The sequence below is a fragment of the Neodiprion pinetum genome, chromosome 3 (assembly GCF_021155775.2).
Source record: "Neodiprion pinetum isolate iyNeoPine1 chromosome 3, iyNeoPine1.2, whole genome shotgun sequence".
NCBI lineage: Eukaryota > Metazoa > Arthropoda > Insecta > Hymenoptera > Diprionidae > Neodiprion > Neodiprion pinetum.
In genome coordinates, this window is record NC_060234.1 from 2,665,020 (window position 1) to 2,679,682 (window position 14,663).

A 14,663-nucleotide genomic window follows, 5' to 3' on the forward strand; every position below is an offset into this window, starting at 1 on the left:
TGGTCAAGGTAAGTAGGGGAAATGAATTGAAAACAAATTGTTCAATAGACCGGATATACGGTTAAAGTAGTTTATAATTTAAAATATATATATATTTATATATATATAAACTGTACATAATTGATATATTTATAGATAATATGTGTTTTAATAAAGTAATGGTGAGCGTGATAAATTAAACAAGTATCTTTGTTTCATACAAACTAAGAAATCCCCCAATTTTTCTGACAGTCGGATGAATTTGGAGGATCTCCAGTAATCACAAATTGTATGTATATGTTTCGTTTCATCTACATTAAATTCAACATTTTTCATTATTATACCCTATTCAGTCCATCCTACAAATACATTTTACAGACTGTTTTACATTTTACGATAATCACATATTCTCACCTATCAAATTTCCTGTACGTCGCAGTTTTTTTTTACATTTCATCCAATCGCTCATTCAAATAATTACGGAAAATTCAGATGTTTTCGGGTGTCATCATCCTCTAAAACATGGTCAATGAATCGTTATAGTGCGAAATCACAAACAATCACAAATAGTCATTTCTGTTCACATTAAATACAGATTCTGATATAGTGTATGGGTATTTTATGCGAAGGAAAAAGAACATGACATGCGTTAATAACAGAACACGAGTCCCACGCAGACAAAATAATGTAGAGCATGTTTTTTGAGCTATGCAAGCCAAGATTGCCAATTGAAAGGCCTGTGCCAAATATGCCAAGATTGATCATTGAAAGGCCTGTGCGTGTAAATAATATTATGCAATAACTGTGAAATGGACTTTGTAATATTTATATATCCATCGAGTCAAAGATGAAGTAGTCGAATAAGAAATCGTTGATAAAAAAAAAATTCGATTGCAATACACAAAGTCGCCGTATATCGTATACACTTTTGACTCTAGACGTATAAACTATTTACATAAGAAAACGTGGTCACGGAATAGAGAGATAGATTTTCTCCTATATATATATTGTACTCATAAATAAGGATAATAATAATAATAATAATAATAATAATAATAATAATAACAACAACAACAATAATAGTCGTATATTAAATACGTTAAAGAATTAAATAATATGTATGTAATAGGTCTGAACATTAACAAACCATACAGAATAAGGGAATAAACGTCCTCTATAATTCCAATGCGTATTTACATCGATTCAAGAACTAATACTGTATGATTTTTTCTTTAAAAGTTATTACAATCGGTAAATATCAAAATTCGAATTGCAACCTCATATATTATATGTATATGGTAATACTTCACTCTCTGTCACATCGGTATATCTTTATTTATTTGCTTGCTTAATAATAAGAATATGATAAAAATGTTTATTAGAAAAATGACCAAATGACGACAGCTATTTCGAAACCGCACCTAGTAGTAAATCTAGCATCACTTCGTTTGTCTCTTTTTCCCTCGATTTTTCTTAAATAAGAACAAATTAATGTATGATAATAAATAACTAATCTCGGAATAGCTGCCACGGGTACGACTTAGTCGTGTTAATCGATATAATATTTGAGCGCAGCTGAATCCGTATTTCAAAAACTCGGTCGAATTGATATTATTTTACAATGCAAATTTGTACCACTACTGAATAAAATATGTTGGATATACATAAATACGTATATATTTTCCATTCACAAAAGGTCAAGATAACATTTTTAATGTTACAATACGAGGAAAAATAAGCACATTTGAATAAATAATTTCAACGTCAGATTCAGCTGCCTGTGGCTAATGTATATGTACGACGTTCAATTCGGGTTTGTTTGACCATTGTATAACGCAAATACAACGTCTTTTTCGTAAACAAAATTATTGCGTCAAATATCTATGAGGGTTTAGTCAATTTGAATAAGAATCTTTGTTAGTGTTGTTTTTTTTTACAATTTTTTATGCCGTCCACTAATGGTATGACAGCGAAAACTTAAGGAACGTGTTTTAAAACGTGCACGAATAACAGAACGAGATGTAACGAAAAAAATTTAATTCCTGTTTCATTTAGATCTAAGATCTTTGGTATAATATAGCTAGACTCAGAGATATTTGTCGCATTAAAGCGCTGTCGTACTCAACCAATTGTAATTTAAAATAATTATCGGTATCAATTGCCTAGTAGAGGGGTAAGTTTCAGCTACCCTGATAAGGCATCTGATCGGGAACAGACGATGAGTGATTTTGATTCGGACTGTGATAGTGAAGGCTGTTGCTGTCCTGTGACATTTCATTTCCCACCGGTTCTTCATACTTTCCTCTTTTGAATCTGCCGTAAAGGGACGAATACGGCAAATTGTAATGTATCGCGGCTTGATTTATACTCATGTGACCCATTCTGCAAAGAGAGAAAAAAAAAAAAAAAACACCTCGATATTACAACACGTAAAACAATGGCAGGGAAAGTAGAGTTTTTATTGGATTCACAGTAGATATAAAAACAAATGTTTCATTTTAAATGTACTGAAAAAAAAATAAACGAGTACCAAAGAGTTAAGACTCCATTATTCAGAAACGTTAGAAAAGTGTATCTTAAAGGACTTAACCAAGCAAGAAATTAGTAACAGACGCAAGTTCTTTATTGCCTTAGAATGTTTGATTCACACTCGCGGACGAAAAAGTGTTTCTTGAAATACAACTAGGCAACATTTTTACTGTTATATAACAGGTGTTATTTCTCACCTAACAGCCTCGAGAGCTTCAGTCATGGCGTCTTCGCTCCAAGGCGTCGGATTGCTCCTGCTCAATTCGATCCCCTCTCTTTTGCATCTGCCATAAAGAGTTCCAGTCGGGATACCAAATTCCGTGGAAGCACGCTGGACGGACGTTTGTCCAGACCGAATCGCTTCCAAGGCTCTGTCTAGGTCAGCGGGCGACCACGTGGTCGGACTGGCGTTGAAAGGTGCCGCTAATCTGATCCCTTCTCTCCTGGCAATCTTGTACAAGGTGCTTGAGGGTATTCCGAAAGCTTTCGATGCCTTGTTCGCGGAAATTGTTCCCGTCCTCAGAGCCTCCAAAGCGTTGTTCAGACTCTCGTCGCTCCACGACTTCGTCGGACCGTCTTTTTTCGGCGTATCGATACCGAGTCGATGCGCCCGCTGCCACAACGTCGTCGATGGAATCCCAAAAGTAGCTGTTTGTATGTAAAATATCAATGTTAAAAATTGAATAAACAACTTGCACAACTTGTTCAACGAATGTAAATAATCGTTGTTACGATTTTCGATACTCACCGGATGCTTTTGTGAGGCTCATATCGTGATTTCGCAAAGCGTCCAGAGCGGCGTCCATGTCGTCCTGTGTCCAAGACTTGGATCCGTGATGATGGGAGCCGATTTGTCCGGAATGTGATCTGCCGTTGTCCCCACCATCGGAATGACCGGAACTGCCTGACGGCATGAGGCCAAGAAGCTCTGGAGTGATCATCATCATGTTGTCATTATCGCCGGTCGTTTTTGAACTGACGCTAGCTCGATCTGACATATGACTATCTATATCTATCGTGTCCGTCGAGTCCATCGTGTGCAGTGTCTCAAATTTTATTTTAACACTGTCACAATTTTGTATTTCTGTAACATATAATTAACAACCATCGCAAGTATTACCACACGCTGTGATTTTTGTGAATTTCGCTTTTGTTTTTTTAAGCTTTCGAATCATCTTTACAGACGTGGCAAAAAAAAAAAAAAAAAAAACAAAAAAAAAATAGCCAACACCCCCAACAACGATATACAATCAATTTATAGTCATTCACATCCCCATTTTCAATTTCGATTTTCCGAGTTTCGTAGAACTCTACCTTATTGGAAAAAAAAGAAATAAATAAACAAATAAACACCCGCCGTCGTACGGTTTGAATAAACGATTCGACGATGATCATTTTACGGTTACGTGACTCTATTAAACTTAAAACGGTATTACGATAAGAGGAGCCCCCCCCCCCCCCCCCCCCCCTATCCCACCTCCCTGCTCGTATAATAAAATGATGTTGCGTAGGCAGCAAATTCAATGCGGAGGAACGCAAATTTAATCACAACTAGTTAAGTCTTATTAACCCAATTATTTTGATTTGTCATCAAGCTAACATGCCGTAGTACAACGTAATTATTCTCATCACCGGTTTTTACCTCATAGAAAATTTCCATAATATACATAGCAATGAAAAATTAAACAAAGAAGACGCAAAAAGGTAAAATATGGAAAAAATTTCCACGAATCGTATTAATGATAAAATTCATTCATTCATTTCTTCATGTACCCCATTACTTCCGTTGTATACCTATACGTACAATATACTTGATGGTTGTTACGCTACTTACTGCTCACTGTTTTCATCATCACTAATTATTTCGTTTAAATATTGGTCGAATAGACACTTTCCGACCTATCGTCGTTCGTATTTCAACTGTATTCTAAATAAACAGTACCTAATCAAATCTAAACTGTCATCGATATGCTTTTCGAAACACACGTTCATTGTTATCATACGTATAATAGTCTACGCTTGTCCTGACGTATGCCGGTATAAATAAAGGTTTATGCATTATGTCACAAAGGAATAGGTACATATTAATATACCTGTCGATTGGTGATCAGGGTCTCTCAAATGCGTTATCGTAGTACCAACTAGAGTAGCACTGGGAGGTGTAGGTTGAGTTTCGGGTGGTAAATCAACGTCTCCTGGATCCGTATGGTGCCCGTAATGTCCCATTCCTGTGTGACAAAACATCTCACCTTTATTTCAGTGATTAAAATCTGTCCTAAAGTATCCATTATATAGATATGCCCCACACCTTTGACTATCGACGACGAAACCTCATCAAAAATTTCTATAACCAATCATTATTCTCTTTTCCTTACTTTTGTTTGCTTCTTCTTCTTCTTCTTCGTTTTTTTGTTTTTTTCTTTTATCTCTCTTCTCTCTCTCTCTCTCTCTCTCTCTCTCTCTCTCTCTCTCTCTCTCTCTCTTATCGTTAGTCCCTAAGAAAAAAAAGAAAAAAAAAAAAAACTTTTCAAGCGTCATTTCCAGTTACGTATATCAAACTATTTCCTTACCCTATAATAATAGTATGTCTATCAGTTCCTCTTTCCGGATACCGTACGTGTACAGAAACTGGCATAGTGATGCATACTTATGCACTTTTTATAACGCATTCCATCCATCCATACATACATCCATACATACATACATGCATACATGCATACATACATATGCTCGAACCTAAAAAACCATCAATTTCGGTAAATGTAAACTTTGTTTTTCCCCCCCTCTCATCATACACGATCATAGATCGACGATCGCGACGAAACGTGTACCTAGTTAAATATCACTCGAGGTATATATATGTATATATAATCTTTCGGATATCAAGCGCATTGTATAAACGACATATACATCTATAGACACATATAAATGGGGATGTGAATGACTCAGTATTGTTCATACCACACAAAAACATATAACAATATTACTATTTTACACACTTAAAATGTACATGTTTATCTAATTAATTTTCATCACCGAATTTCCAGTGAACGATGCTCCTCGTGTTCATGGGAGATAGGGGAAAATCGTAGAAACGAACGAAAGAAGCGAGCAATGAGAAAAAAAAAAAAAAAAAAAAACGACCTCGATTCGTGACTGTTACAAATATATTAATTTTATATTAATTGTTGAAGGAAAAAAAAAACAATGAAAGATTTTTTTATTCGCTTTTAAAATATAGGAAGTGTAAAAACAAAAAAAAAAAAACGAAAAGAATGGAATGAAAGAATATACATTATGTCCGTACATAGGCGAGGGCGAGAAATTTGACGGTGGATTCTTTGCTAGAGCACAGTTTTTTATTTGTTTAAGTTTCTTGATTATTATTTTTTTATATATATATATTTTTTTTTGCAAAGAAATTGTTTTTATCGTTTCACGTTCAGGTGTGGGGCAGCAAATCGCGTGAAATCCACTTACCGTTATTGTTGTTCGTGTTACCGTTGCTTATTTCCTTTTGTCGCGATTCTAAAACTATTGTCGGCTCACCGAACTCTTCATCTTCGGTCTGCCAGTCCCTGTGATTCTACAAATCGAGAGACAGAGAGAAAAAGATAATATTGAATATATATTTCTCAATTGTTCTCTACTTTCTCCATTTTGTCTATATTTTTATTCTTTCATCTATCGTCATCATTATTATCACAAAAAACGCGCGCCGCCTTCTTAAAATCAATTCGCGCTCAAAAATCTCTCTTCATCGTCAATTTGTTTCCTCTACATTATACATGCATGCGTTTTATTTCAAATTACCTTTGACGGTCAGGTCTGATATTAACAGAGGAAAATAAAAAAAAAAAAATAAAGAAAAATTTCTCCCGCTTTTGTCTCTAAAAATGGTATAATATACGTATATATAATAATAATATTCTTTTAATCGCGCTTCTTTTGTTTATCTATAACGTCCGAATTTCCGGTTACCCCGAAGGGCCTCCTCCCCTCCCCTCTCCTCTCCTCTCCGCCCCTCTCATCTCCCGTCATCTCACCGGCACTCCTCTCCTCTCCACTCCACTCGTACTCTCATAATCTCAAACGATCGTCAGCTTACCTCTTTGTCGTCCCGATTGTTGAATCCTTCGGTTTCCTCTTCTTTGTACTTCTCGAAATGCCTGTTACCCGGTGTATCCGAGGACCTTGCCTCAAACCTGGGCCTTTTATACCTCGGATGATGCTGTCTTCTAAGCTTTGTATAATTCAAACGTGGTGTACCGGTACCGGAAGAATCACGATCCCTAGGCGGTGAACTTAGGCTAACAGAAGACGGTGGACCCTCTCTACTTTCCGGTACCTCGCAGAGGCCCTTTATCTTCAATTGATCCGCAGTCTTCAGGAGTGACTGCAACAACGCAATTAAACAACGCCGTCAAATTTTAACATTCTCATTACCCTTTCGTCCGTCCGCCGATAACACGTTAAAATAATGATAATTCGAAATTTTATACAAATTTTTTTTTTTTTTTTTCAAAATCCCTTCTTTCCCTTCATCAATTTTTCCCCTTTTTTAATTACCGTACATTGTGATTCATTTTTTTTTTTATATTTTTCTCACGTTTCTCATTCTCCAACAGACTATCGTTTTCGTTGTCGTCGTCGTCGTTATTGTTACACGTATAACACGAATCGCGAATGTTATTTGCAACATATATATTATACAATCGTCGCAAAGAGACGGATACGTAATACGTACATGTACATTCGACACTCTCGATAAGGCCGCTTCTCCCCCCATTACTCGAGTTGGAACAAAGCGCGCTCGTTGTCCCAAATTTTCTCAGATACTCTCGCAAAATAATAGATCCGACGACAAAGTAGAAACGTCGAAAAGAAACCAGCCCAACTACTGTCACAGACTTTCGTCAACCCTGTTAATTCGTGAGATTCTAATTTGAATGCGCGATTAAACGCACGTCGATCTCATCTATGTTAATTAAACTAATTCTTAGAAATATCCTCCCCTACAGCCCCATAACCGGCCCTACATCGAAAGTTTCTCCACACCGCAACCCAACATTTTTCTCTTCCTTCTTCGCCGTTCGTTCGTCATCATACCCTGTACAATATTAATCCGGCAATGCAGTACCCCGCTTTGTCGTCGGTTCCGTCGCTGAATCCGGTTTTCTGTTCTTTAATCAACGCCGAAAGGGGGAGACAAACCCGTGGCGGCTTCGGGAGAGGGGGGGGGGGGGGGGGAGGGGGCCGATTAGGCGGGGTTCAGGACACACGACGAGAACGATGTATACGTGTATAACCTCCCCCACCCCCACCGCCCTTCACCCCGACACAGCGCACCCACGAATCGGGGCTGAGGGGGGTGGAGGGGCAGTCAGACACGACGCTGCGGACCTGCGTATCGACCATCGTACACCCCCGCCCTCCACCCCGCCGAACCCTTAACGAACTTCGAGAGACCTATACCCACCCCCCTCCGCCCCTTTGGCGGTGTTCGCGAGGTGGGTTGACGGGTAAGGGGTAAGTTGGTCGGGTGACGGAGGTGGCGGTGGGGGGGTGTCGTGCATATTAATGTGTTTACAAGGGTATGTGTGGAGTTGCCTGTACGATATATATTATATACATATATATATATATCAAGGTGTCGGTGCCTGCGTCCATCTTTTTTTTTTTTTTTTTTTTTGGCGCATTTGTGTGTGTGTGTGTGTAGGGAGGGGGGGGGGGGGGGGGGGGGGGGCACATATGTGTATTACGATTATCGTCACATGCGTATTATATGTATGGCAGGTTGATTCGAAAAATGAAGTATTTTTTTTTTTTCCAAACGCTCTTATCCCACGACATTTTAATGTTTGGTAGAAAAAAGATCGTCCCATAAAAGATGACATCTCTGTCTCGATAGTCTGATGAGTCGCGATCTTTTAATTATTATTTCCGATTCATTTGCCATGAGAAAATATGACTTTTCGTTGGAAGTTTGAATACTCGTAAATTGCCGAATGTTTTTTTTTTTTCTTTTGTGTTCAGCGAAACTCATGCACAAATTCGAGCTTTCGAAAACTCTGCGAGAAAGCATATTTATCATCGTTAGAACACACGTTTTGGAGTTATGTGAAAACTATCGATTTTTATCGAAAAAGAGAAGATCGGTAATGTTCGAATGATGATAATTATTGATATAACAAGGTTTGTTGAGTGTGAAAAAATATTGAACCAAGTTTACGAGTGAAATTTTCTACCATGGTTAAGGGGATACCATGGTCGATTACGAGGTCCGTGCGTATATACATATACAAAAATATCGGAAGACACGTAACTCGAAAATTGGTTTAACAGCCCCATTCTATACGCAATTCTGAACAAAGCTTCGATCCATTTTCATTTGACTTAGAAATAAATAAATCGCACGGGTTTTACGAAATCGCGATGGTAAATTCGTAGAATTCATGCCATTTCTTTATCTCTGCGTCAAATGAAAATATGTTGAATATTATTTTTGCTCATAATTGCTTATAGAATGAGGCTGTTCGAGCCCTTTTCCGTGTTTGAAATACGTGGATCTCGATATTTGAATGCATAAACGAAAACGTCTAAATCGATTAGGGAACGCTTAAATGAATTGGGAAATAAAAATCAACATTTCAGGGGGTAAGAGCTAGAACTACGTTTCTTTTTTTTTTTTAAACCACACAAACGTGTCGGATGAAAAATGTGAAATAAAAAAGTAAAAAAACAAATAACTTTCTCGGTGTTGCCACGATGAAAAATCGTAAATTATTTTTTCCCGAAACTACACCCTGGTATGTATACGTAAACTTATATATGTATGAGAAACCGTGTTTTACGCTTTCTATTGTAACGTTAAAAATAGAAGTGTCAAAGTACGAAATGTTTTGAAGACGCAAGGATCCGTTTTACGGTATTTTTCAAATTTAGAAAGTTCAATCTCTATTAAATAAGAAAGGAGTTTAAATACAACGATTCCCAAGAATTTCTTATTACCAAAATGTCCAAAATTTCACTCAAGTTCCACTTGCAATACAATAACATCGTAATAAATAGAAAAGGAATTTCCCGTTTTGCAATTTCACTATTCTTCTTTCCGCGAAATAATAATAATAATAATTCAGCAGAACCGAAATAATTTTACCATTACAGATTCAAAACGAACGTTCCGCCGTACGGCGATGAAGGAAAAAATAAAATGTTCCGTCCATTAGTCGTATAAGATTCGTATAAAATATATAATTGGGCAGGCGATGCCCTTGAACCCCAACAAGTATTGATTTGTGAACTCTGTGTTTGTACCTAGCATGAACCAGCTCTTTCTTCCTTATCTTCTCTTCTCTATTATTTATATGAAAAAAAAAAAAAATATATATATATATATATATTATATATATATATATATATATATATAAGCAAATGTTTACTTTCACGATAAACGAGGATTTTTTTCTGACAATATTTGTAACGTAGTCAAATTACTGCGCGGTAATAATGTTCAAACATTTTTATATAGTTTGTTCAAATATTAAATTTTTTTTTTTTAATTTTTATTATTGATTACACCTTTTTTTTTTATATATATATATAATATAGGGTTACGCACCATAATACCGTAACTAGTTACAATTTTACCAATCGGAAGAAAAATACTGATCGAATGAACTGGGTCGTTTTTATATTCAAGATAAAATTTTCTTACGTTCGTACGTATACGTCAGTAAATAAGTCAAGCAAAATATTAAGTGTGTGTGTGTGTAAATATGATATATATAATCACATGTTGCTCGCAGTGCCGCGGATTGTAAGAAAAGGGAAAAGAAGAAGATAAACATGAGACTGGGTATGTATTTCTGGTATACAACGTCAAGAGAAGATAGTGTGAAAAAGACAGAGAGAGAGAGAAAATAAATAAAAGAAAGATGAGAAGTGAGAGGGGAAATGGAAGACGGAAGCAGCCTCCCCATCCTTTCCCTTTCCGGAAAAAGAAAAGAAGAGTAGAGAGAAGCATGGCAGCTACTGTTACGAATACACCGAGCATAACGGAATTGATAATGTAACGACGTAAGACGACGTGGGTGGTGGTCATGTTGTAACCTTGTATACGTATACCGCTCTAGTTGCGGCTGTGATGGTTGTTGGAGATGAGAGAGCGAGATTTCTGAATGGCTTGCAAAAGAAGTTTCACGTACGCTTCTCGTTCTGCTTCCTCGCCACGTGCGTTTCTTCGTGATAACACGTGTGTACGTTAGGATGATCCTTACTTGGGACGTCGATGATTTTTTTTCAGACCACCCCCCAAATCGACTATAAATAATTCAAAAACAATTTCCTAATTTTTTCACATTTTTTATATCAATTCTAACCCGTGCCTGTGAATGGATGGATATCACCATTTAAAATACACCTGTTTCAGATACATTCTCGGCATATAATTTATTGTAAGAGTGACGATGTTCGAATCAATCTGTAATTGCGGAGATTTAGTGAGTATTGGTGCTACTGTCTGAGAAAAAATTCACACCAATCTCGACGAATTGCACACCCTAGAAATTTGACTTTTTCTTTTCATCTATAAGAAATGCAATTCTCTGTATTACCTGGTATGATGATGTGAATTTTTTCTCAGATAGTAGCACTAATGCTCATTAGAACCTCACATTCATGGATTTTTTCCAACATTATTACTCTTACAGTAAAATATATACTAAGAACGTGTCCGAAACACGTGTATTTTAAATTGGGAAATCCTTCCTCTTACAGGCACGGGTTACAGTTGATATAAAAATCTGAAAAAAATTGTGAATTGTTTTTGAATTATTTATAGTTGATTTGGTGGGGTGATCCGGAATAAATTCGTCAACATTCTAAATGAGGACCAACCTAGTGTACGTACACCTATGTATAATATTTACTACGTATACAGGGTGGTCCATTTAAGTTGGCACAGCGGAATATCTCGAGAATCAGCTATTTTAGAGAAAGATTTTTGAAATAAAAGTTTCATGGTTCGAAGGGGAAAAAAAAACACTTGCGCCATCGTACTTTTGATTTGGTGGAGGTGAACGTTTTTTTTTTTTTTTTTTTTTTTTCCCCAAATCGAAGCGTGTACTTTTTTTCACAGATTTGCATTTTACACATAAAAATGATAAACTTTTATACCAAACATTTTTTTTTCATACGACATCAATTTTTCAAGGTATCTAATATTGCAAAAAACAAAGTCGTTTTAATCCATGCTCAAAATTATGCCCGTCAAATTCAATACACTTCTAAATAAGTTTTATAAAGGATGCGTGACAGCGTGGTAAAGTTCCTCTATCCCGATGCCTCTGCAAGCATTTCTAATCCGAATTCCTTCATATTTTCTGGAGTGATTGACTTTTTCTTTGATGTCGCAAAAAAAAAAAAAAAAAGTTAGGGATAAAAGTTTATCATTTTTATGTGTAAAAATCAATTGCAAGTAAACATATTTTGGCGACGAGAAAACAAAAAAAAAAAAAAAAAAAAAAAAAAAACAAATGCAACAAATTACGATTGATATATTTTTTTCCATCGCAAAACAGATTGTACGTATTGAAATATTTTTTCAAGAGATAAAATAATATGAAATATATTGCGTGTATTTATTTATTTATTTATTTTATTGTTTTTACTTCAATACATCACTTTTGTTCGATTCCTTCATCAATTAACTTCTTCCGCAATTTTTATTCCACCTATCGTTATTATGCGTACAATATTTTCTCGCCGCTTCGTCACGTAAAAAACGCTGCATCGTTTTCGTCGGCGATTGCAGCAGACACCGCATAATGAATAATCGCTGCGCATACTGTGCGACTGAATTTCGATATCCTGCGTATACGGTATAGATGTATAAGATATATGCATATATAATATACGTAATCGTGTATAAACTAGCGGCGCCGATTCAACTCTACTCATTGTTTTAATTACGGTCTGCACGGAGTATCAATTTTCCTCCCCAATTAAGATGCTTCGGAAAGAAAAAAAAATTTATAACAAAATACAACCAGGAAGCGCGTGTTGTTACAGGCACATACACGATATACGTGCGGTATATAGTATTAATTATCCGTAAAGAAAATGAAATAATTCTATTTTTCTGAAGAAAAATAAAAAAAAAAAATATACATATATATATAGCGAAGAAAAACAGAAAGAATGGAGTAAGGTTATAATTAAACAAATTCGAAATCAACAAATAATTTCATTCAAGAAGTCACGCGTCGAATATATTCAACTTCGAATAACAGATTTGTAAATATCGTTATACCTGTTATAAAACATTCTTTTTTTATTTTTATTTTTATTTTGTCAAATTATCAATTTTCAACTCGAAAATGCTTGTTCCGTGCGCAGTTCAGGGTAAGTGTATCTCTATTTTCTCAAGGATTCAATGTACTAGGTTTGACGGGCATACCTACTTGAAGGTGAGGCAACCACCGGTTGTCGGATGTTTACGAACGTGTGGAGGCAAGAGAGAACCTGATAATGCCGACACTCGTCCGATGTCTATATCTATACCCCACTTACGAGAGAAGAAGGAAAGAAAAAGAAAAGAAAAAGAAGAAGCGGACAAATAGAGAGAGGTGGAGTGTTTCACCGGACAACAAACGGACGTATGCCAGTGTAAACTTGAAAGAGGACGCGAAAAAGAGAGAGAAAGACAGGAAGAGAAAGGAAGAGAATAATCTTCCTTCGCTTTCAAGCCGTTACAGGTATATGATGTACGTTTATTATATCTTTCTATTTTTCCGCCGTCTCATCGCCTGTAATAATACCGCAATATTATCTGTGAAACGTAAACTGCATTTTAAAAAAAACACTGCAAATAATTACACGCTTCTGTGTATAAATTGATGAGATTGAAAAAAAAAAAAATATTTATAATCCTGTGGAGTTTATAATTCATGAATCAGTTAATTACGGACAGGAATATCGTACGAATTCACGATAATACCCCCCCCCCCCCCCAAAGATTATTGCACATAATCCGTTCAGATCTGATTGAAAAGGTGTTACTGCTGCGGCTGAACAGTCCGTTATATTTTAATATGTAAATGCTGATATCGGGTGAATATGTAATTCTGAAAGCATGTCTTTTCCAAGTATTTTTGAGGTCAAGGAAATAATCCGATAACGACCGTAAAAATTTTTATTTTCCACGCATTCATACGGTTTTGAGCGTTCAGAGTCGACGAATTCTTAAAACCATTTTCTCGGATGGCGTCGTAGAACAAACTATCATATTCGTCTTTTGGGATGAAAGTTTCTTTTGAAAAATACCGAATAACACTAGTTTTCAGTTCAAATACGAAATTTCAAGAACTATCGAGTCAATCTGATTTATTATATAATTATACAGTATAAACATAACTTGTATTAGAAGAGTTGATCGGTAATTCTTGGAATTGCGTATTTGGAACTCAAAAGTATTATTATTAAATGTTTTTCAAAAGAAAAATTCACCCCGAAGAAAGAAGATGACAGTTTGTTCTATTGCGGTATTTTATAAAATGATAAAAAAAAAAACATATTCAAAACTGCCTTAATGCGTGGAAAAAATGACGTTATATAACACGAGCATGTTTTACATGTTTTTCTATGCGTGTTTTCCATACCCAAATTACCCATTTCTATGACGCTCGAGCAAGTCTGCGAATGCGCGCATGCGCGGAGTACTGAAAATACCAGTTTTAAGCCTACGAGTTAGAAGTGATAGTTTCAGTACTTCTGAGTACTCCGCGCGTGCGCCGCCGCGACAAGACCAAAGTTACGCGACCCTAACCTCAATCTCGTACTTCGTGAAAGACCGAGTAACATACTCTTGTTATATGAAGAATCGTGTGCAACGATGAGGCAACGGTCTTTTCGCCTTGCGTATTCGCAATATTCGTCTTCTTCTCACTTACGACTCATATTGCAAACTTGCGCTCGGCCCGAAAAGACCGAGTTTGCCTTTTATGGACATTATCGGATTCTTCGACCTCAAAAATACTTGAAAACACGTGTTTTCAGAAGTAAATATTCACCTGAGACACCAAAAACATTGAATTACTTTATGACGTCATACCGCGATTTTTGGTAGTCAAGTGGTTTAATAACAGAGAGATGAG

At 36.2% G+C, this 14,663-nt stretch overlaps 1 protein-coding gene across 6 annotated transcripts in view; it reads right to left on the reverse strand.

Annotated features, from left to right (window-relative positions):
• Nucleotides 1–361: 361 nt before the first annotated feature.
• The window catches only part of LOC124214118 (pipsqueak), a 34,516-nt gene continuing 20,214 nt past the window's right edge, over nt 362–14,663 (reverse strand). For 3 of the 6 annotated variants that reach the window (XM_046616149.2, XM_046616152.2, XM_046616147.1), the window contains exons 4-9: nt 6,617–6,904; nt 5,989–6,094; nt 4,602–4,757; nt 3,257–3,592; nt 2,706–3,156; nt 362–2,361 (exon numbers count right to left, since the gene is read on the reverse strand). In XM_046616149.2, the coding sequence (XP_046472105.1) occupies nt 2,160–2,361; nt 2,706–3,156; nt 3,257–3,592; nt 4,602–4,757; nt 5,989–6,094; nt 6,617–6,904 (1,539 nt within the window). In that variant the 3' untranslated portion in view covers nt 362–2,159. The remainder of the gene's footprint in view (nt 2,362–2,705; nt 3,157–3,256; nt 3,593–4,601; nt 4,758–5,988; nt 6,095–6,616; nt 6,905–14,663) is intronic. The other 3 variants (XM_046616148.1, XM_046616150.1, XM_046616151.1) reach the window with 3 other exon arrangements.